Raw genomic sequence first — 24,809 nt, 5'->3', positions numbered from 1 at the left:
GTTCAGTTTGGGAAATACTAGGGGCAGCGATGCTCCCCAAACGCGCTCCACATCATAAACTACCCCTGCTTTACCGTTGATGTTCTTCACAGTTCCCTCATCAGCTCCTTGTAACTCCATCTCACTGAATAACTGTCCGTCTCCCTCCATGAGCAAACCAAGTCAAGGAGTCTGGCTTGTTTGTTTATATCCACAGAACCTGGGCAGTGGCTGGCACCCAGGAAGAGTTCAGTGTTGATCTAAGGAGTGTGTGTGAAATATCTCAGCGTCCTTAGAACCATGGGCTTTATTGGCTTGTGGTACAGAGTCCTTTGCTTGTATCAGTTTGACGACATTCAAGCTATACAAGGGCTTTGTAGCCTCCTGACTTAGTGCCTGCCGCCAGACAGGAGAACTGTGACCATCGACTCAACAGGATTCAGGCAACTGTTAAAAGCATTAGTATGGAGCAGGGGGAGGAGGGGGGGGGCTCACGCCTGTAATCCTATCTTCTCAGGAGGCTGAGATCTTAGGGTTGCAGTTTGAAGCCAGCCTGAGCAGGAAAGACTATGAGACGTATCTCCAACTAACCACCAAAAAGCTGGATGCGGAGCTGTGGCTCAAGGGGTAGGCTTGAGCAAAGAAGCTCAGGGATAGTACCCAGGCTCCATTTATAAGCCCCAGGACCGGCACACACACACAAAATGTGTTAACATAGCCAGGCATGATGGTGAGTGCCAGCCATCACAGAAATTTGGAGAACATAAATAGTCACTGACAGGCGCGGGGCATGGCTCAGGTATCAGGCAGCGGCCTCGCGTGCAATGCACGAGACCCTGAATTCTGCTCCCTAGGGCGGAAAAAGAAATTCTTCCTTAGATCAAAAGTTACTGGCACAATGGAGGATAAAAACTCAAGTCAAAAATGAGGCACTATTGTTTCTGTGAATGTGTGTGTTATGATTAAGTTGTCGTAAGAACATACTGGAATGTTAACCCTAGCTGTGATTTCTCCCTGGTGGTCAGATTAGGGAGGATGTTCGTTTCTTTTTATTCACGCATTTTTACCAATTTGCTAATGCAGTTATTGTTTCCATTCTTTTAAAAAAAATGTCTTAACCCATCTGTGTGCCCGGTGTGTGGTGTATCGCTGTCAACATAAACACATTCCACACTTACGCTTCGTCTCAGGACAGGAGACTCTTGCTTGAGTTCAGGCCTTCTAGCAAAATCCTTGGAGGTCTACTGGCAGAGCAGGGAGGAGGAGGGGAAGCTCCTCCCATTTCTCACAGCCGCTTCCATCCCTTAAAAACTCCGGCCTCCACACACAACTGACAGAGAAACAACTCCACCCAAGGGACGGCGCCAGAGAGGAAAAGCAAAGGTAAGGCGATCGCCGGGGAAAGGGCTCAGCAGGAAAACCTCAGGTCTCTCCAGAACGTGGCCAGCCTTGGCTCTGGTCCCTGGCACTGGTTCATTGAATGGGTCGGCTCTGTCAGATGAGCTGCTTTTTAATGTAAAACCAAGACACTGAACACAAGATGCTCAGTGGGGCGCAGAAGGTCACTGAGCTTGCCTCAAGGGGAAAAGACAGTGGGATCTGGCTAGAGAAAGTGGTGCTGCCGACTGGATCATCACTGGGACGGCTGGGAAAGCCTGACGGACCGAAGCACTCTCTGAGCTGGGCCTGGGTGAAGCAGCAATGACCCGGGCTGATTCCTCCACAGGAAGCAATGGCCAGGAAGGTGGCGGTGATTGGAGCCGGAGTCAGCGGCCTCATCTCTCTGAAGTGCTGCGTGGAGGAGGGGCTTGAACCCACCTGCTTTGAGAGGACGGAAGACATCGGAGGCCTGTGGAGGTTCAAAGTAAGCCAGACTTCTTTCCCTCTCTCTCCTCTTGGGACTGGTGCTGCTGTCTGCCGGGGCACAGCGAGCAGCGAGGGACCTTGCTGTCAGCTTCCACTGGGTTGTAGCTCGGTGTATTTACGCAGGAATAGAGGCCGGGAGCAGCACCTTTCCCTCCCTGGCGACACTGTGCTAGCCCGGTGGGCCAGTCCAGGCATGTAAAGAATCTCTTCTTTTGTACCCAGCAATGGCGTTTCAGCAATCCCTGAGACACTACTCAGAGCATATACTCATATCACAGACCAATTTTCCACATAGAACTAACAGGGATTCTTTTCAAGATACCATTCCTCTTTCAGCTGGTGGGCCGCGTGCTTTCGTTAGGAAATACCTCCTCACTTCTGACAAAGAAACCGTGCTCGAGTCCGGAGCTTTACCGGCTGTACTCTAGCACAACTGTTTTGAAACTCTTCATTCAATGTTTTCTAATAATTTAAGGCACTCCGTTCATAATGCCAGCTGTCCTTCAGCGTTTGTGTTAGAATCAGAACGATCCGTAGACAGTGGTAAAGATGCATAATCGTTTCAGCCAGCAACTGTTTCAGGTGCTCACCACTGTGGTCCTAGCTACTCAGGAGGCTGAGATGGGGAGGCTTGCAGTCAGAGGCCAGCCCAAGGAAAGAGTTTGCAAGGCCCCCATCTCGGCCAACAGAAAGCTGATCGCTTACAAACTGACATGTGGAATGAAAACCCCTTTGTACAACTACTTAAATAAGTAGCCATCAGTAACTACTTCAACAGTACAAGATTAATCAGGGGGGGGAAAGCTTATAATTACAATAAAAAAATGCCTGTCAGTCATCTCAGCAATGCAGGAAGTAGAAATAGAAGGATGGAGGACCAGAACATCCAGTTGCAGAAGTAAGATGCTATCACACATAACAACAGCTAAAAGATCCGCAGGCACGGCTCAAGCGGTAGAGCGCCTCCCTAGCAAACACAAGGCTGTGAGTTCAAACTAAGTTGCCAAGGATTTATAATTATTCCTCCCCACCGTCCTGTGAACTGGCTTGCTACCTCCTTCCTGTGAGACACTGGGCAAGTTAGTTGCATCCCTGTATCTTTGTTACTCAATTTCCTTAACAGAAAATTAATTATCTCCTAGTGTAGTTTTGAAGATTAAGTGACATAATTCATGTAAAGAGCTTAAAGTAGTTCCTGACTCCTAATAGAGTTCTGTAGGGGTTAATTGTGCATAACCTCTTTATCTTATACACATATGCAAATAGAAAATAAGGGAGGAATCAGTGAATTATTCGTGGCCATATAGCTGGACGAATGTGCATTCGTGCCCAGACCCATATGACTCCAAGAACTAAGTCTCTACTTAGAACCATGACCCAGCCTTCATTCCTGCTTTGGAGAGGTTAAAGTTTTAAGTCCAGCACTCAAGAGAAGTAAGTTCATAATTGTGCTTAAGGTAAGTCTGAGTATCTTCCACATAGGAGGGAATGTATCTAGCTCTGTGAAGAGCAGATTCCCATGTTAGCAGAGCACATCCAAGGTTCTTCCTGAAGACAGACCAAGGTTCTTCCTGAAGACAGACCAGCCATGAGGAAGGCAAAGTCACCCAGCGTGCGTGCTCAGCTCTTCAAGCTGAAGGTCAAGCCCAGAAAGATTTCCTTCGTGTTAGCCTTCCCCAATGTATATGACCATTATCGTTTTTTTTGAGCTGGTCATGGGGCTTGAACTCAGGGCCTGGGTGCTGTCCCAGAGCTTTGTAGTTCAAGGTTAATGCTCTACCATTTGAGCCACAAGTCCACTTTTGGCTTTGTGCGTGTGTGTCTAATTGGAGATAAGAGTCTCACAGACTTTCCTGCCCAGGCTGGCTTCAAACTGCAATGCTCAGATCTCAGCCTCCCGAGTAGCCAGGATTACAGGCGTGAGCCACCAGCACCCGGCTTTCCTACAGCATTTTTAAAGATCGATTACCAGGCCTGCAGAATAAAAAAATCTCCTGGAGACTTCTAGTATATATTTCAGATAAATCCTATGTTGAGACAAGTTTGGCAAAGATGGTGAAAATACCAAGTGAGAGATTCATCCAACTAAACAGAGTTTATGAGAATTTATGGAGGATTATCTGAGCTAGATAGCTTTGCAAAGAACAAAACTGGAAGGAAAAAACCAGCTTGAGTCGTTTTGTTTCTTACTAACAATCAATGGTTGGGTTCGTGAGAGGGTGAGGAAACCAGGGGTGATTCCTGTGGAAACCAAGGACGTCTGTCCGTTCCGGGTCATTACAGAGGGCAGCTGGGGTGTGCTTTGGTCGCAACGCAAAGAATGAAGACACTGTAACCAATTCCATTCAATAATAAATCACTGCCGTGTCTCCTCACTCATGAGGGGATTCAGTATCTAAAAGCCAAGGTCCCTTATTTTATTATCTCTTATCTATTGGCAGAAGTAAGCGTTACTTAGAGCAATCTGGCAACAGTGAGACTTGATGAATTCCAGGAAATTACTTCGTGTCCCAAACATTTCATGAGCCAATTCCCAGTATCAGGAATTTCGGTGTTAGGAATACTCTCTTATGGACTGAATAAGTTGAGTGAAAACCTGAATTCACGGAGCTTCATTGGGTTTTTAGGGGTTAAATACACCTTGTCTAGAACCTGGGATCAACATCCCATCACAAGCCTCTCTCAAGACGACGCCCCTTAGAGAACCGTAAGAGAGTGTCTGCACTCAAAGGCAGTGTCTGCAGAGTGAAACCTGTCCGAAGCAAACCCGCTGAGGCTGATGGCGGCTAGGAGATGGGCCTGGCCTGGTGTGGGGGGAGGGGGGGGCTGACGCGAGGGTGGGGCCCGCTACCTTCACCTCAGGTGAACTTCGCCTCTTCACAACTCGACTGTTCCAGAATCCGTCTGGAAATGAGTTAGTCGTTCATTTCTCTGTGTGTGCACAATTCTAAGACAACTTCATAGACCTAATATATATATAATTTGTAAAGACACTGTACAGAGGGGCTACAGTTACGTGAGCAAGGTCCATTTCCTTTCGAGCACTGTTACCTCCTCCACTACCCCAAGTTGTAAAGTTCATTTTCAACATAGTGTCTTAACTCTGACAAGTTAAAAACTAAACAGAACTTTGAAATCTGTGAACCAAGGCCAGCTGTGATGATACTGAATGCCCCCTCAGAGGCTCTCCAGCACCCCCTGGTGTTTTTGGGGGGACATGGCAGGGGTGAGCGGCTAGCTCTGCATCCTTACCCCAGGCTTGGGGATTATACAATTCTTAACCCTTTGTGGATAGAAGCCGAGGGGGGGGGGGGGATGAACTCGCCCCAGGGAACATAGATGATAGACAAAGAACTAAACTGGATGTCTACATAGTTCTTCATGTGACTGAGGTATTAAGGAAGGAAAACAGGACTTCTTTTTCCAGCCATTTACCTGCCCTTCTTCCTTTGTTATTCTTGATACTTTGTATCCACAGGGAAATTACCAGTATACCTTGCTTTTCTAGCTTGGGAGGGTGTAATGGGTCAGTAATCTTAATTATTCTCGTCTAATCATGTCTAGATTTCTGCCTGCCACAGAATCTTTCCCCTGGAGCCGATCTGAAATATCATTTGTCTCTGTAAAATGTGACTCCAAATACATTAAATGTATTCAAGGTTTTTTAAAGTAGGAAGAGTGTCCCGGGCACTGCGGTGGGCCACAGAGGGCGGGTCCAGGCAGTCACTGCCCTCCGCGAATCTATAAACAACGGGCCTGGCGATTTCCCACTGTGGCTTATACCTCTCTTGGCTTAGATATTGCATTTCCACGGGAGACGTGGCGCTGTTTTGCAGCACTCGAGAAATAAAAGCGAGTGTCTGCAAAGTTAGAATCTGTAGAGTTGTTATGCACATTATCTTGTTTTATACTCACGCTAACTTCCTGTTTATTTATCCATTATCATGCCCCACGTACAGCCTCAAGTGGTGAATGATAAATATTCAAATGAGGCACAGTGCTGAGCTGTCACGTCTCAGCCTGGCTCCCTTCACATGACACCGACAACACATATTTATCTGGGGGTCAGTTAAAACTCGGGGCTCTTTTCTGTGTGAACAATTAACGATCAAGTCATTGTTAGCCTATCCTTGTGAGAGTAGTTTTCTCTTAGCTCTATTTAGATGAATTCACCTTTGTGTGTAGTGAACGTTGTCTAGACCCACGCTCTGGCCGCACAGCCCTGCAAGCCTGCATACCGGGAGGCTGAGATCAGGAGATTGCAGGTTGAGGCTGGCCTGGGCCAGCAGCGTGTGGGATGCCCTCCAGCCCAGCGGCGGGGCCGTGCGACGCAAGGGGTCTTCTCGGGTGGTGCAAAGGCTGCGCGCGGATGTCATGGCTACGGGCCAACAGAGACGGAAAAGACCCGAAGACACCATCTTAATGGAAGAAACGGGGTTCGGCCTTGCGTGCCTGACAAGAAGCTAAAACAGGCAGGTTTGGATCAGGCACACACCCAGGAAGGACAGGATATCCAAAGTAAACCATACGCAGAGGGCTGGACGCAGAGCTCGGTGGGGGAACAGCAGCCCACAGGCCCAAGGCCTCACGCTGGAACCCGCCACCAACAGAAGATAAACAAGCAGACAGACTATCGGACTTAGTCGCTCTGAGCTTGGGTCAACAAGAGTGTGTACGAAATTTCAATTTTGTCTCTGCTGTGAAGCACTCAGAAATATGGCCAACCGTGAAATTCCTGCAGCATTATTAGAATGTTGGTCGTAAGGCTGCTATCATGCTGGACTGGCGTCTGCAGTCCCCGTACTCGGAAGGCAGAGGCAGGAGGACTGAGTTCAAGGTCAGCCTGGGGTATAATGAGACTTGGTCTCCAGAAAACAAACAAACAGAACAACAACAACAACAACAAATGATCAAGCTAGGATGGTGGCTCATGCCTGTAATTCCAGCTGCCTGGGAGATACAGATCAGAGGATTGCCGTTCAAAGCTACTCCATACAAAAAGGAACTGAAACCTTCATTTCAACCAAAAACACTGGGTGTGTGGAGACGCACGTCTGCATCGACTCAGAGGGAGATATAAATAGGAGGATTTCAGTCAGGAAAAAAAAAATCTCAAAATAGCGTGGCGAGTGCCTGAGAGCCGAGGGTGGTGGGTCACACCTGTAACTCCAGCATGTTAGAGAGTGAAGCAAAAGAAATTCAAGCCAGGTGCCAGTGGCTCACACCTGTAATCCTAGCTACTCAGGAGGCTGAGATCTGAGGATCATGGTTCAAAGCCAACCTGGGCCGGAAAATCCATGAGACTCTAAACACACCAATAGAAAACCAGAAGTGGTGCTGTGGCTCAAGTGGTAGAGAACTCTCACCTTAAGGTGAAGAGCTGAGGGACAGCGCCCAGGCCCAGAGTTCAAGCCCCACAGCTGACAAAAAAAAAAAAAGGCAATTCAAATTTAAGGCTAACCTGGGCTCCATATAGGCGCTCTGTAAAATAACAACAACAACAATAATAATAATATAAAATGTGAAGCAGGTCCCCGGTGTATCACCTAAAGAGGCTTCCCATGAGACCATCTCCACTGGCCAGGAGCCCACACTTGGATCCCTGCTATGCCTCACAGCCTTCCTCTGTGTTATTTGGCCTGTGTTCATGATGCCCTGTTCTTAGAGCGAGGCAGGCTTTCCCTCAGAGCACAGCCATTTCCTTCCCAGAGGAGATAACAGCCTAGTTTTACTTGAAGAAGTTCTCAAAATTTATCACAGCACAAGGCAACGTAACAGATTTTTTTCACTCTGCTGCCTAATTAGGGAAACTACACTTAGGAGATATATATAACTCTCCAGACACTCAAGTATGTAATACTATGGTCCTGTTGGTCTCTTCCTAAATATCCAGAAATACTTCCAGTGATTTTCCATTACCTATTTTTAAATAGGTAATGTTTTCATGCACAGACTAGAACAAAACTTCTAGTATATGATCAGAAAAAAAAGTTGTTTGTTGTTGTATCAGTCATTGGGCTTGAACTCTGGGCCTGGGCGCTGTCCCTCAGCTCTTCAGCTCAAGGTTAGTGCTCTACCATTTGAGCCACAGCGCCACTTCCAGTTTTCTGGTGGTTCATTGGAGATAAGGGTCTCACGGACTTTCCTGCCCAGCCTGCTTTGAACTGTAATCCTGAATCTTATTATTATTGTTGTTGTTGTTGTTTACTTGTACAATTATAAACTCAGATCTCAGCCTCGTGAGTAGCTAGGATTACAAGAAAAAACATATATTTTCTGCATAAAACAGAACAGAGGGTTTTTTTTTTTAATAATTTGGTTTTGTGCCAGTATTAAGACTGAATCCAGGGCTCTCATTCTCCCTAGCTTTATCTATTTACAGTTGGTGTTCTACAACATAAGCCACATCTCCAGTTCTAGTACTTTTACTGGTAAATTGGAGAAAAGAATCTCTTGATTTGTCTGTCCAGGCTGGCTTCAAACCACAATCCTCAGATCTCAGGCTCCTGAGTAGCTAGGATTGTGTGAGCCACTGGTGGCTGGCTACATAGACGAAGGTTTATAGCACATATAAGCAATGCCATTTTCTTCCTTTGCTAGGCTACTCAACCCTCATTTTCATGTCATTTGTTTCTACTGAAGAGATAAAGGGGCTTCTATTCATTCCACAATGTACTGACTGCTGACTGTAATACTCCAGACGTACACATAAACAAATAGTTCTTATGGTCAAAGAGTTTGTACTTTGGAAAGGGGGAGAGGGTTACAAATGAAAATCCCTACCCAAGAGGCTAGCCTCAAACCTGCTATACAGCCAGCCTGGTCTGCAAGTTCATGCTGGGCCTGACTCTGCCTCCTGAGTGCTGGGACCAGACAATTTAGTTTTGTACAAACTCCATCATCATCATCATCATCATCGCCATCATCATCATCATCATCATATTATTATTATTATTATTATTTACAAAGAGGTTATAATTACAAACTTTGTATTTTAATAGAGCCAAAGACAAAGTTCAAAAGATCAGAAAGACCAAAGCAGTTCTCTGTGACCTTAGTTTTCTGCCATCTTAAACTTGAGTCAGGAAAGTCTTCTAACATATAATCTTAAACAAATTCAGACTATCTGTACTCATGTATAATATCATCTTAGGCTACATTAGTCATCTACATAAATATGTGGGCTGGATTTTTCCATTTGAAAGCGGCACCTCTCTGTCTTCTCTCTGTCTGTATCTGGTGGCCTGCGAAGCTTCTCTCTTGTTTTCATTTTCTCATTCAATGCTCACATCCATTTTAATTCAAGAGCAGTATGAAATAGTATGGCACGTGAAGCTAGATGTAAACTCATACTGTTTACATCTCATCCCGAAGTCCAAGCTTGGGACCAGGGCTGGATAGCATTTGATATCTATTTTGCTTATTAAGCCATTATGATTTCCCAGGATCATAAAGTTCTCTGAGAGACAAAGGCTGTCTTCCCCTTCCTCCATCCCCGGGGGTCCTGTGTGGTGCTTTACCACCCCAGACAGACAACTCTGTGTGTGCACGTGTGTGCCTGTGCATGTGTGCACATATGTGCACGTGGTACGTGTGTGTGCGAGTGTGTGTGCACATGCACTGGTCCTGGGGCTTGAATTCAAGGCCTGGGTGCTGTCCCTGAGCCTTGTTTGCTCAAGGCTAGCTCTCTACCGCTTGAGTCACAGCTCCACTTCCAGCTCCTCCTTAGTAATTCCGTGGACATCCTCCCCGGCTGGCTCTGAAGCAGCCTCCTGATGAGCTAGGATCAGTCAGGCATGTGCCTGACCCACACCCTGGCCACGCAACCTCTTACTGCGGTTTATCCGCCCAACCACAAAGATGGCCGCTCACTTCAGAAGGAGCCATGAGGACATCAGTGCTTGCTGAGAAACCACAAGTAAAAACCCCAGGGAAGAGTTTTGTCCTGGCCCTAAGATTACTCAACAGGCTAAGAAGTTAGACTCTGTTCTCAGACTCAGCTCCCCAGACGATTGACCTGACTGAAAAATCCAAGCACATGTTAAGCCAATTTATTAAGACTCAGAAAGAAAGAAAACAAAACAAGGAAAGGACCCAAGTTCCAGCTATAGATCACACTCTCACGCCAGCAGAATACTATGGCTGCTTCGGTGAGTTTAATTCGAATACGCTTAATGGCAGCAATTGCGAGAGAGGCAGACAGAGTATATACGTTGAAGTAGGCATCGTGCTAAGCGCATTTACAGAGAGACTTCCTGGATGCCAGAGCTATTCATGAGCCACGTCTTACAAGGGGAAATGAAGGAAGTGGGTCGGGTAACCTGTCCACAGTCCTGGAACCTTAGGGTGAAGGACTCAGTCCACTCGGTAGGGTCGTCAAGGCCCTGAACTATTCACAAAATGATCTGGGGATGTGGGGGAGGGAAGCAGTATTTCTAATGAAATAGTTCCCATTTTGAGAAGCTGGTTAGATAAGAAACGCAGGCATCAGTCCTGCCAAGGACATTGTGTTCAGTCATGCTGAACAACCAGAAAAAAGTTTACACATCTATTTGACCCTGCTATTATGCAATTTGAAGCTAGTGTTTGAAAAGAAAAAAAAATGCCATTTTTTTCATCCAAAGTTCAGATCTTTGTATGCCTGTATAGAAGCCAGAAACTTATTTCTATCTCCATGCTTTATTGTGAACTCTTTTAGGATTCAATACTTACCAATACACACCACAGTAAAGTCTAATTACCTAGAAAGCCGGTAAGTTGTTGGTGATAACACAGTTCTCACCACCTTGTCATTCTGATTCAAAAAAAGTGAAACGCACTGCTGGAAAAAGCCAAGGGTAAGCATGAGTGAGCAAACAAGTAAGTGGTGTGTGCTAGGCATGTGTGTTGTAGATTAAAAGCCCATTTAGGCCAGAGACAAAGCTTATTTAGAGTTACACAGTACCCTGTGCAGCATCCTAAGCAGATGGTAATGACCTAAACCCCTCTGGTTAAAAAGTAAAATAAAATAAATGAGTGAATGAATGATGCATACATGAACCCATGAGAAAAAGAGGTAGGAAGGATTGAGGGAAGAAGATACTGGGCATTGGGCACATGGCTCTTAAAGGACCTGATTTGAGAGCACACATTTCAGCTTCAGTACCTATAGTGGGTGTGGCGAGGCCTTACAATTAGGAAACGCAATCACAAAAACTCCCTCTTTTTATAATATTTTGGGGTGTGCCACTGGGCACGCCCCTGATTTAGAGATGAGGGAACCGAAGCCCAGGGGCACAGACTACCTCAGACTTCCCTCTAAAGGAGACAGATCCAATGGCCAACCTTCTCCTGCTACACCACACTGCGACTTGCTTTCTACTAGGCATTTTCAAAAACCTAAGGAATCTTGACTAAAGATTGGGCAGGGGGAAAAAAGGTCAGGTGCCCTTGATTCACATCCATAATGTTAACTGTTCCTAGCAAACCTGAGATTAGCAGGATTTCAGTTCCAAGCAGGCTGAAGGAGCTTTGGGAGTGAAGAGACTCTGTCTCAACTAGAACGGCTGGACATGCTGATACCAATCTGTCATCCCAGCAACAGTAAAAAAGAAATAATAGGAGAATTGTGGTCTAGACCAGACCAGGGAGACTGATCAGAGTGCAGAAATAACCAGAGCCAATGGGGCTCAGCAGCAGAGCTTCTGCCTACCTGGATATTTTAGTCATGCGACAGAGAGAGAGAGAGAGAGAGAGAGAGAGAGAGAGAGAGAGAGAGAGAGAGAGAGAGAGAGAGCGCCCATCCCTCAGAGCTGGGAGGTATGAATTGCCAGGAGCCACATCATTTGTAAAGAGCTGTGCCACTAATTGTCTTGCTTGATCCTCTAGGAACATGTGGAAGAGGGTCGAGCAAGCATCTATCACTCCGTCATCACCAATACCAGCAAGGAAATGTCCTGCTTCAGCGACTTCCCGATGCCGGAGGATTTCCCAAACTTCCTGCACAACTCTAAGCTCCTAGAATACTTCAGGATTTTTGCAAAAAAGTTTGATCTTCTCAAATACATCCAGTTCCAGGTATTATATTTGGGAGGTGGAGGATGGGTCTCTCTATGATGGTTCTGTTTGCATGTGAATGGAAAAGTTACACTGATGATGAAAGGAACGGTGCGCAAACTGCCCTCCCTGCTCCAATTCTTTGTGGAAAGATAGGAGCATGATACTGAACCCCAAGCGTCAGGCCATTGCCTCTGATACTGTTGTCATATGTATTAACACAAATGAGAAGATCATCTGTCAACATTCAAGGTTTGAATGATGGATCGATGACAAATTGCCTTTAAACTAGTATTTTCTCCCTCCAGCAAATTCTCCTAGCCTCACAGTCTTGAGAGAATATATGTAAAGAAATTATATATATATATATTTTTTTTTTGGGTCCGGTCGTGGGGCCTGAACTCTGGGCCTGGGCACTGTCCCTCAGCTCTTCAGCTCAAGGCTAGTGCTCTACCACTTGAGCCACAGCGCCACTTCCGGCTTTTTTCTTTTTGCTTATGTGGTGCTGAGGAATCGAACCCAGGGCCTTGAGCATGCAAGGCAAGCGCTCTACCACTGAGCCACCTTCCCAGCCCTATATTTTATTTTTTTAACTTCTGTATAGAAATGAGATTTCTTCACTGTGTTAAAAAAAACTTGCTACTTCCTATTCATCTCAGATGCACGAGGAAGTAAATTTTGCAAATTGTTTTTCTGGTGAAATCTCTAGCAACATACAGGTGATCTGACCATTTTGAAATACACTTGAGATTACCTCTTCCTTAACGTTCAAAACTAACAACAAAAATCATAATATTCTCATTAAATGTGCTATGTTTTGTCAATAACCTACACTCTGAAAAATAGTAACTGCATAGAAAATAAATTTTAAATCCTTTTCTGGAGCATTTCTGTTAGTAAGGCTTACATTTTTTTTACCATACTTTATTTTCTTACTAATTCTAATTGCATATGCACCAACCTTGCATTGTACTAATTTATAGTTGATTTTGATAGCAGTCTCTTTAAATACTATTAGAATGTCCAGTTTTCCTCAGTGCAGCATCCCTCCAATTCCTATGAGATATAGCCTATAAAGGACAGCTTCTTTATACCAGAAGCTCTGATAGGACTTTGTCCACTTATTATCAATCTACTTAACAAACATACTTTCTTCCTATGAGATGTAATTATAGCATCTGTTCTTAAATGCACTCACTACCTTACATATATATTAAAATTGGAAGAGAGGTATTTCTCTAGTGTTAGTGCCGCTGTTGTTTTCTGGAGGAGAAAGAGGGTTGAAAGACTCATATCCACTTGTCCATCTCTGGACTGGCACAAGTGATCGATGTTAAGGCCCACCCAATGAAAAACCTAGGCAAACAGAGAGAGGCTTGTTGCTTCATTGAGATAATGTGCTGTACCTCAACGCTTCTTGAGAGTTAGTGGGACACGACTTCCCTGAACAGCTTGTTAAAACATGGATTCTCACGCAACGGGCTTTGGGTGAGTTCTGAGTCTGGCAAGCTCCTGGGTGATGCCAAAGGCAGTAGTCCTGACATCACACTTTAAACAGCACCTGCGTCTTTAACCCTCCGCGGGGACCTGCCCCCATGCTCCCCAGTGCTTTCCCTGCCTTCTGCTGCTGTCCCTCATGCTATGCTCAAATGGAGACGGCTCTACAAGTCACTGGCTCCGAATAATTAAATAGCATATGACGGCTTTGAAAACCTGGCTGTGAGAAGTCAGCTTTCAGTCACTGTGGGAAACACGTGAGATAATCAAGTTTAATAAAGGAAAACAGACTTATTTCGGCGCACAGGTTCAGAGGTTTCCATCCGCGGCCGCTTGTCTTTCAGCCCATTGTCTTGGGCCTGTGGCCAGCCGAGCATCATGGCGGATAACACATGGTGGAGCCCCAGTATCCTCTTAAAGGGGATGATCCAAGGAACTAACCTTCTCTAACAAGCTCCACCTCTTAAAGGTTCCTCTACCTCTCAATAATGCATGGGAAGAACACCAAGCCCTCAACACACAGGCCTTCGGGGACACTTACCCAAACCAGGGAGAGCCAAATGCTTGCAAACAAGAAAAGGTATATGATACTTCTCTACAAGTGTGGCAAGCTTTGCTTCTGGCTGACATTGTTTCTTGATCATAGCACACAGGAGATGTCTGTAAACCCCTTTGAAAACTAATGGACCTCCAGAGTGAACTAGATTTAACAAACCAGTGAGCTGACGAATTCTTTGGTTCAGATGAAATCGTGAACTGTATTGCTAATGTGATGTACTGTTTGGAAAATAATGAATATTAACCACGACTATTCAAGAGATCTAATAATAGGCCAGTCACACTGTGGAGAGTTTCACATGAAATCTTTTCCTGAGAGCTCACACAGAAGTGGACATAGAAAAGCTTCTTGAAAAACATTTAACCCATGCAATGACTGACGTTACTTTGTGTCACTGGCCAGACTTGTCTTCCATTTCTTTTCTCACTCCAGTCTTTATTCAGTACTTGGCACCCTGAACATTCCGATTTCTGCTTCTGAATCCTCTCTTCTGCACGCAGCTGCAGATACTTAGTTATGCCCACCAAAGATTGAAAAGGACGTACTTGGTAGAGTTTGAACTCAGGGGCCTGCAATGCACTCAAAAGGAAACCAAATGAAGTTGGACATAACACTTTATTCATTGCTGTTTCCAAGCCCCAGACAAGACCCACGCTATGCTCGAGTAATGAGCAGAGCCTTTTCTGTGTTTGTTCAAGACGACCGTCCTTAGTGTGAAGAAACTCCCCGACTTCCCATCCTCTGGCCAGTGGGAGGTTGTTACCCAGAGCCATGGCCAGGAGAGACGCGAGGTCTTCGATGCGGTCATGGTTTGCAGCGGTCACCACATCATACCCAACATTCCACTGGATTCATTTCCAGGTGAGGCCTGGGGTGGGGGTGGGGGGCGCTCAGCTTATTGAGTGGGTCTCCAAACACATACAGTTACAGACCTATGCCGTTTGAGTTGGCGGATGGGATCACTGTCGTGACCGGGGATAGCAGCGAAGGTTGAACAGAGCTGGAAAGAAAAATACAATCCGAACACCATCTTGGTTCCCATGGCCTCGTGGGGACTTCCTGTACGGAGAACTCGGGGAGCCCTTCCAGGGTCCCAGAGTCTCTCCTCAAACTTCTGAGAATTCTCACGCACACCGGTTCTCTGCTGGAGAATCTGTTACCCACACACCCACCCTAGCCCATTTCTATCCTTCCAAACGCACGCCAATGTGCAGCATCCTCCGGACCTTTTCCATAGAGCCACACCCACAGTTCTGGATTCCCAGAGAGGATTCCTGGCAGCTAGGCTCAGAGCCACAGCACAGGGACGGAAGGGCAACGGCAGGGAGTCTCTGCAGCCCGACGCTCCCAGCCCCCTCCCTCAAAGCACATTTCCACCCAGGGCCCTCAGGAAAATATCCAACACGGTGTTCACATCTGCGGAACCACATTTGGTGCGTCCAAAGCCCTATCAGCTACGACTCCATTCTCAGAGATTCAAACGCTGTAGGGTAGAGCTAAGACCATAAAAGCTTGCTGAACTACTTTTAATATACAATCAAGGACTGCGTCTAAATTAATGCTCCATACACAGAACTATCTGGAAGGTTTAAAAGAAACACAAAATGCTGGCCCCATCCAGAATTTCTGCTTCCATAGCTCTTGAAGGATTTGTGTTTCTACCGAGCTCCCAGATGCTGCTACTGTTGCTGGCCGCATTACTGTATTTTAACTGACAATTCTTTGCTGGTTCTTTCAACTAACTCAAGCCCAAAAGACAAATGCTTTAAGAAACCACGCTTTTCTGGGAAGCATGAAAGTAGTCATTAGGAAAGAACACAGGTTTATATGCAATTAACCACCAATATGTTACTTACTTACTCATTCTACACATTTTGTTTACTTGGCTCTTCATATGTTTTTTTTTATTTGCAATGGTAAACTCACAATGGCATCAGTCTAATTAGTATACAATTACAACAACATACTTTCATGATTTTTTAAAAAAAATATTTGCTAGGCAAATGAAAAGAGACATTAGACAATCGAAAATAAGGAAATGACCAATTAGAATTCAGCTTCTGACTCTCATCAAAAACATGTACTTTTCTCTAATAAATATATGCACTTCTGGTTCTCTACAGTATGTACCATATGCACAATATCTAGTTTTTTACTTGCCCCCCCCAAAGGAAATGCTTGACATAATTGCTGGTTTGAACATTCATAGCCTCCTCTCCTCTTCTCTCCGCAGGTATTGAGAAGTTCAAAGGTCAGTATTTCCACAGTCGCCAATATAAGCACCCAGTTGGATTTGAGGGGAAACGCATCCTGGTGATTGGAATAGGAAACTCGGCTGCAGACATTGCTGCTGAGCTGAGCAAGAAGGCCGCTCAGGTGAAGTATTCTCTGCTTAGCTTCTGCTGGGGGGGGGGAGGGAAGGAGGAGGAGCAGCGATTGGGGCATCCCAAGTTTATTAGCCCCAACCTTGTCCCCCGTCTCCATGAAGTTCTCTGGGCTTTGCAGTAGCGTTCCTCCAGCAATGCGGGAGTCATGGGTGCGGTCTGTGAGGGCAAAGTGACCACAGGGCAAGGACAAGTAGGCAGACTTCGCTTTGAGGCCTCCGCCGACTCTAGGCAGCCATGCGTACGGCAGCGTCCTCCCCACGGGGACCCTGCGCTCACTGCATCTGTTTTCCAGGTATTTATCAGCACCAGACACGGTTCCTGGGTGATGAGCAGAATCTCGGAAGACGGCTACCCCTGGGACATGGTGTTCCACACTAGGTTTAGCTCCATGCTCCGAAATGTCCTGCCCCGGACAGTTGTCAAATGGATGATGGAACAGCAGCTGAATCAGTGGTTCAACCATGAAAATTATGGGCTTGAGCCTCAAAACAAGTAGAGTTATTTTGCTTTTTGTTTAAATGGAATACTGATTAGGAAACCATAGGTACCTCTCTTTAAAAGGTAGTTCAGATTCTAAAAATACACGTACCACATAGGCCATGGAGTTTGAATTCTATGGATCCTTAAGAATAAGAATGTAAGAAGGTAGGGTAAAGCTGAGTATGGTGGTACACTACTGTAATCCCGGCTCTGAGCCAGGCCAATCATGAGAGTGAGGCTGGTCCCGGCTCTGAGCCAGGCCAATCATGAGAGTGAGGCCAGCCTGCATTAAACAGTGAGACTCTGTCTCCAAAATGTTGGTATAGAATGGAAGTGTAATAAGCCGCTCCAGAAAGAAGAACTCAGATGTATAGGAAGAACTTTCTAAGACTTTAAAAGATGGTGACTTTTTTCTGAGGTGAAGGAGAGTGAATAACTCTCCATGTGACAAGTTTGTTTTCCTTACTCCACAAACCACAGGACTCTTCCCACAGGCAGCTTTTGGGAACATATTTCTTTCTCTGCCCAAAAGCCAGTATTTGTTGATCTTCAAGCTACACCTCATTGAAATAATAAGCACAAGCAAACATTATGGATGTTTATTTTCTTTAGTTGATAACAGCCTCTCTCCCTCAAAAAAAGAAAAAAAAAGACTTTAGAATTTTTACCAAAAGTCGTGTGACTGCTGTGTACTGAGATGTGCTATGGGAAAAATGTACTCTCCTACCCTTGGAAGGAGAGAACAATGACAAACCTGAGAACAAGACAGAAAGAACTCCCGAGCTACAAGCTGACTTCATTCTACCATCCCCGCTACCACAAATGCAGACGCCACAGACATCGTATAAACAATGTCACTAAGCCTAATTTTATAAATTCATTTTCATACTGATCCTATAGTAGGTCTCATGGTTAATATGGTGCATTTTCCCTTCTTTTTTTTCTGATCGGATAGGGATTACATAAATCAGCAAAATAATGAAAGGTAATAACCAAAAAAAAAAATGGTAGAAGTATCAAGGAGATACTATTTGCCAGCACACTGAGAAGTTCACCATAGGACTAGCATGTGTCTAAGCTTGGGGATGCTTTCTTCTTCCAAATACCTTTCACACACCTCACCCAACATCATCCTTCATTCACTGAGAGCTGTGTGGCATGAGAAGAAAGTCAGATAATAAGGTAGGACCAGGCCAACTGATCAAGACAGAGTGTTATGGATGTCCAAGAAAACCTTAATTTTCAAATATTTTCCCCTAGAAATATGTAGAGGATCCAAGATTCTCCAGTGACAGCTCTGAATGTTTTCATTTTTCCTGTGAACCTCAGGTACCTCATGAAAGAACCCATACTGAATGATGACCTTCCGAGCCGCATCCTCTACGGCGCCATCAAGGTGAAGCCAAGGATAAAGGCGCTCACGGAAACTGCCGCCATTTTTGAGGATGACACCGTGGAGGAGGACATTGACGTCATTGTCTTTGCCACAGGATATACTTTCTCGTTCCCTTTCCTTGAAGATTCTCTTGTCAGCGTGGAGAATAACATGGTGTCGCTGTATAAGTTCATGTTCCCCCCTCAGCTAGAGAAGCCCACCCTCGCTTGCATCGGTCTCATCCAGCCCCTCGGTTCCATTTTCCCAACTGTGGAACTTCAGGCTCGCTGGGTGACGAGGGTTTTCAAAGGTGAGTGGGCAGCTCAACCTCGCAAATCCCTATCAGGTTATGAAGCTGTTCAGAGGCTTCTCTGCGAACATCTACGTGGCACTTCAGCCCTCTCGGAAGACTTGTTTCCCTACCTCGGAGCGTTCAGTTCTATCACCTAAAAATGCGTTGACCCCCCAGCCTGTGCTGGGGCCTGGCGATGCGGAGAGGAATGGTAACGGTTGTTTTAACAAGGTTTGGCAGATGCTGTGAGACTCCTGTGAGAAGGAGTGAAAAGGTAGTTAGCGAATAGGATGACAGGAGAGCACGCAGGTGGTTGAGTTTTTCAGGTGGAGAAAAGGAATCACCTGAGCTAACGCACGGAAGCAAGATGTGCGCTGGGAGCTGCCGACGGCACTGCGGAAGCGCGGTGTGCGTGGCAGGAAGGACTGAGGTGGGAAGGCTGACAGGAATGGTGTGCTAGGGGAAGGATCCGAGTCTCTGAAATGCAAGTCGGTTCTTCCCAAATTTGGCCTCTTGAATTAACTCGGGCCTAACGGCCTGGAATCTGCATTTCAGAAAGCTCTTCAGCCAGTGGCCCCCAGTGAGGGAGTGTAAGTAAGAAGCAGGCCTGACCACATGTATATTCAGCCAGGTTATTCGCGCCTTAGTGTGAAACAGATTTAAAGGGGGGGGGGGGGAGGCTCCTTGGAGCTCCTGTTTCCCAGGTGCCAACAGGGACAGGCAGAGGAGAAATAATGAAGGACAGAACTAGCAGGACCGAATGATGGGCTCAGTGTGAAAGAGGGCGATAAGGACGCCCTATCGAGTTCCACGTGGGTCCTCAGTGGGACAGACGCAGTCCTGAGGACAGAAAGCACAGAGCCTCAAATGACAGAGGCGGTTAGGATTGCTTAAACTTGAGGTGCTGGCTGTCTGGGAGCCTGGCCATTGCTCAGCTTGCCCGAAGCCCAGGGACACTGTGTACAGGAGAGGAGCTCGGCACACGCACAAGGCTTCTGGCACCGATGCACATTCTTTGGCCCCAGAACCTATCCTTAATTGGACCCAGTTTCAACTCTCACTGCATTTACTTCTTTCCCCGGCCTCTTACTTGGTTTTCCTAACTATCAGGTCTCCCACCCTTGAGCTCATTTCCCTAAATTCAATAGCCAAACATATCTTTTCAGTTCTTTCAAGCCTGATCTTGTCACCTTGAACAGGAAACTGTCTCATAGGGTCTTAGGACCTCCAAAGCGGAGTCCAAATCACTTAGCACAGCTCCCAACCATTGAAGAGATGCTGGAGAGGTAGACCTGGCCTCTTCTCTTAGTCCGATCTACTTAATGCTGCAGACCATGCTGTAGACTGAGTTTGCAGGCAACATCAGTAAAGGCCATGGCAGACTTACCCTGGAGTTCAATAATCAAACAGTCTGATCTGATATAGAATGATTAAATAGCCAGATTTTTAATTCTCAAAACAAGCAACTAGGTAATGTAATGACACACTGTTCAAAACAACTTCTTTTGTTGTTTTCTAGGCTTGTGTAGCCTGCCCTCAAAGAACACTATGATGGCAGACATTATCAACAGAAATGAAAAAAGAACCGACCTGTAAGCATGTTTTGGGGGAAAAAAGTTATTTACATAGAGTAGAGGTGCTTCTCAAAGTATGGTGATCTAACTATCTATGAAAGCCACTTATCTGTCTATTAAAATGCAGCCTAGCTACACCCATCCCAACTGAATCAGAAGTTTCATGAATGAGACTGGGAATTTGCATTTCTGTGGCATTCCTAGATGATGCTAGTTTAATAACCGATTTCTTTTTTCTTTTTTTTTTTTTTGGGTCCGGTTGTGGGGCCTGAACTCTGGGCCTGGGCGCTGTCCCTCAGCTCTTCAGCTCAAGGCTAGCACTCTACCACTCGAGCCACAGCGCCACTTCCGGCTTTTTTCTTTTTGCTTATGTGGTGCTGAGGAATTGAACCCAGGGCCTCAGGCATGCAAGGCAAGCGCTCTGCCACTGAGCCACCTTCCCAGCCCCAATAACTGATTTCTTAAAGGCAGAAATTGTGTCTAATCAGAAGATTTTTTTCCTTGGAATAATATAATTCCAGATGTAAATGATGTTCATGTACAATTTCCCATCTTCCCAGGTCACCCACACGCTTGCTAACCAGGGAATCAAATGGGCAGTAGTGGTGACAGCAGCCTGAATATCCCTGGCAAGTTGGCTTGGGGTGCCCATGAGACCCATCACAGAGGGGTTGAGTGTGAGGAGGATTTGTGATTTTGCTGAGGTGGAAAGTGGCACAACAATGACAAAATACTCCTGGCAAGTTGGCTTTGGGGCCTTGGCATTTGCATAAGAGTTAACCCCCCATGTTCAAAGTCTAACTCATCCAGCATATACCAAATATCTATTCCGTGCCATCCCAACTTCAAGGTATTCACTCGTTTAACGTGTTGATATGAAGCATCTCCTTGGCGGAAAACGCCGAGCTACATTGTAATGTGCGTTAGGAATCTCTGCAGCAAGCCTCACATACTATATACTTGCCAGGAGACTTAGAGCAGATGCATGACTCTTCCATGCCAATTGAAGTTCTCAATATAATTAGATCAGTAGAGTTTCATTTTCAAGACTTTCCATGTCTAGTTTGTAGCCTACTCTCCATCTGAGTCAGGGCCTCCTGCGGGGCTAAGCTTACAGCGATTCATCCGTCCATCCGTACTTCCCTCCACTTTTCTCAACTGCTAGTGAGGGCCTTACATTCTTACGTAAGTGAGAACATTTTATGATATGTCTTTTTCGCCCTCTTCATTCAGGTTTGGGAAAAGCCAGAGCCAGATACTGCAGACCAATTACGTCGACTACCTGGATGAGCTCGCTTTAGAGATAGGAGCAAAGCCAGACATCACCTCTCTCTTGTTCAAAGATCCCAAGTTGGCTGTGAAACTCTATTTTGGGCCTTGCAACTCCTATCAGTACCGGCTGGTCGGGCCTGGGAAATGGGAAGGTGCTAGGAACGCCATCTTCACGCAGAAGCAACGGATCCTAAAGCCCTTAAAGACACGGGCTCTAAAACACTCATCTCGCTTCCCCTCTCCCTTCCTGCTGAAAGTCCTGGGGCTTTTCACTCTGATTGTTGCCTTCTTTTTCCATTTTCAGTGGTTCTGATCTGTCTGCAAACCACTTTTTCGGCTTTCTTACTTTCTCAGTACCTCTTAAAGAAAAAGAAGGCTTACAAGAAATAATATTAACTCTAAATGTTCACGTTAGAAAGACAAGTAAAAGGATTAATTGTAGGGAAATGGGAGAATTAGGTCTACATGTAAAACCAAAATTATTTCCTTGCCATTTTACCCTTCCCTCAAGGTAATTAGTGATTAATTTTGGAGAAAAGTACAATTAAATAAGCCCCGCCCAGATCAATAGCACTCTCAGCCTGGATAGGGCTTGAGCTATGTGATAGAATTACACAGAATGAAAAGCAAGATCTGTAGTGTAAATTACCAACAATTTTAATAGCGCTAAGGTATTGAAAACTCTTGCACAAAGTACTCAGCAGTGGTCCTATTATTATTATTATCATTATCATTAGAGATTCTACTATTTGATAGATCTCAGATGCTGTTGTGCGCCATTGGCTAGGATCACTAAAAAACACTGAATTGCAGAAAGTGGTGGTGACACACGTTTGTAAACTCAGCCCTCAGGAGGATTGAAACCCTGCCCCAAACCAAACCGAAAACACTGGAGGGCCTCATTACTAAGCAAAACAACGACCCTATAAATGACAAATACAACAAGTATAAAGCTCACTGATAAGCAAATAAGTTAAGAAAATAGTTACATTGCTTACATTTGGGGCAGAAAAAGAATATAAGTAAGAATATAAAATAAGTAAGATAAGAATATAAGTAATGATGTCATAATAGTTAGCTTAAAAACATAGATAATAGATATATAAGATGTGAAATGCTTATCATAGGCCAGATTGTGCTGTATATACATCATATATATTATATTTTGCTTCCCACAACAATTCTGAGATGAAAACAGCTGTAATACCCACTTTACAGATATAAAACTGAGATTCAGAGCAGTTGTATAACAAGTACAAAATCACATGTCTAATCCTAGATGAAGCTCAAATTGGAGCCCAGGATGGATGGACTTTAGAACTGAAGGTTATAACTTCATCCACAAGACACTTATTTATAAGACATCTACTATAAATAAAGTACTTACTAATCATTTATTTTAGCACGTTAGTTTTGAAGGCTCATTACATTACATGGAAATATGAACTACTTGATTTTATCTATAATATTTGGTTTATATTTCAGGTAGGCCAAAATATTCATTTAAAGGAAATTACAGTGAAAGATATCTAGATATTAACACTTAAGATAACCATTGAGTCAGCCGGGCACCGGTGGCTCACGCCTATAATCCTAGCTACTCAGGAGACTGAGATCTGAGGATGGCGGTTCAAAGCCAGCCCAGGCAGGAAAGTCCGTGAGACTCTTACCTCCAATAAACCACTAGAAAACCAGAAGTGGTGCTGTGGCCCAAGTGGTAGAGTGCTAGCCTTGAGCTGAAGAGCTGAGGGACAGCACCCAGGCCCAGAGTTCAAGCCCCATGACCAACCAAAAACAAAACAAAACAAAACAAAAAAAAGATAACCATCAAGTAACCAAACATGGAGGCCTCTGCCTATAACCTCAGTACTAGGCAAGACTGAGTAGAGAGCATTGTAAGTTTGAGGCCAGCCCGGATGATCCAGCGCCCAGGCTGACTTGGGCAGTATACTGAAACTGTTTCAACGACAACATGAAAGATAATTATGGACATTTTGAAAAAATAAGAATTGAAGAGAAAAGTACTATCTACCAAGTAGACGAACCATAATGATTGAGCCTTGTGTGTAGCACCAGCCTTACAGAACACCAGGCCAAAATGCTGAACTGAATGTTGATCTTTGCCATCTGATAAAAGAAAGCGTATCAGTTAGGAGAGACAAACATTTCCTTGGAACAGAAGACTAAAATAAGATACAAGCAATTCAATGTCCATAAACGCTGTCCATAAACATTCGGCTATGCTCTTTCTATAAACTAGGCTTTGAGAGACAAGTTGCACTGGTTTGGGAAACCAGACTAAAACCTCTAACAAGGAGGGTGAACAGTAAGGCAGATTTTCCTTCCTTAGGTCTCTCAAGCCTGTGTGAGCATCATTCTTAACTTTAGCCTGCCTTCTTCCCTTCACATTCTCACTCTCTACCAAGGGGAACTTTTTCTTTAATGTTCATTAAAATTACACGGTTGTTCCAGTTATACTCAATTTCTTTATTTTATAAATAAATTCCTTTAGACCAAGTGCCAGTGGCTCATGCCTATCATCCTAGCTACTCAGGAAGCTCAGATCTGAGGATCACGGTTCAAAGCCAGCCTAAGCAGGAAAGTCCGTGGGACCCTTATCTCCAATAAACCAGTAGAAAACCCGAAGTGGCACTGTGGCTTGCGCAGTAGAGCGCTAGCCTTGAGCTGAAGAGCACAGGCCCAGAGTTCAAGCCCTACGACCCACAATAAATAAATAAATATTCCTTTAAAACTCCCAAATGTGCATATAGTTTTAGTTCTTGATTAAAAAAATAATTACTTTCCCAAATATGAAAGACTGTTTACAATCCATTGTGTTAATCATAACTTTAGAAATTATCAAGCCTTATTAGAAAAGTCAGGAAACTACTTACTGCCTATGGACCAAATCCAGCCTATCATCTGTTTTTATTAATAATTTCATTGGCCACACCCCCTAATTTATCAGTGGTAGAGCTGAGTATGGGAAGCAGCAACTCTGCAGCACACAAGCCTAAAGTATCTCCATCTGACCATTTTAGAGAGGCTTTCCTGCCAGACCACCAGTGGGACATTGTTCTGATGGACTCTCCCAACTAGCTCCAGTGAATGATAACCATTACGCAGGAAATACCCGTGAAGTACCTGTGCGTCTACTTCTCGGTACAGAGACTCAGAGACACTTGTCAGGTTCATGTGAAACCTAGTGGGAAGAAAGCGTGTCATTAAAGAAACATTATTATGAAACAAATGTATAACCTTGAATAACTTTACAAATCGCTTGAAACCTCCCCCGAATATCTGGATACCTTTAGAACAGCATGAATAATTCATTCCTAGAAAGCAAACCTCGTTCAGACCACCCTCTCTCTGACTCTAGATGGTGTCCTGAATATAAAACTATCCATACCAGACATATTGTCTGGGATCATTTGTTTCAAATTATGATTCACAGAATAATGCTGAAGCTTTTTTTTTTTTTCCTGTCGGTCGT

General features: G+C 44.9%; 1 protein-coding gene across 1 annotated transcript; it reads left to right on the top strand.

Annotated features, from left to right (window-relative positions):
* The first annotated feature begins 1,267 nt into the window (after window positions 1-1,267).
* On the top strand, window positions 1,268-23,834 carry LOC138819735 (dimethylaniline monooxygenase [N-oxide-forming] 2). Its single transcript, XM_070011290.1, has 9 exons — window positions 1,268-1,362; window positions 1,706-1,843; window positions 11,713-11,901; window positions 14,635-14,797; window positions 16,170-16,312; window positions 16,616-16,815; window positions 18,133-18,488; window positions 19,990-20,062; window positions 21,278-23,834. The coding sequence occupies exons 2-9, from the start codon at window positions 1,712-1,714 to the stop codon at window positions 21,627-21,629; spliced, it is 1,608 nt and encodes a 535-aa protein (XP_069867391.1). The 5' UTR covers window positions 1,268-1,362; window positions 1,706-1,711; the 3' UTR covers window positions 21,630-23,834.
* The last annotated feature ends 975 nt before the right edge of the window (window positions 23,835-24,809 follow it).

This window comes from Dipodomys merriami, unplaced genomic scaffold (genome assembly GCF_024711535.1).
Source record: "Dipodomys merriami isolate MVZ:Mamm:240054 unplaced genomic scaffold, mDipMer1.0.p SCAF_81, whole genome shotgun sequence".
NCBI classification, from domain to species: Eukaryota; Metazoa; Chordata; class Mammalia; order Rodentia; family Heteromyidae; genus Dipodomys; species Dipodomys merriami.
This window is presented reverse-complemented; position numbering and strand designations above follow the sequence as displayed.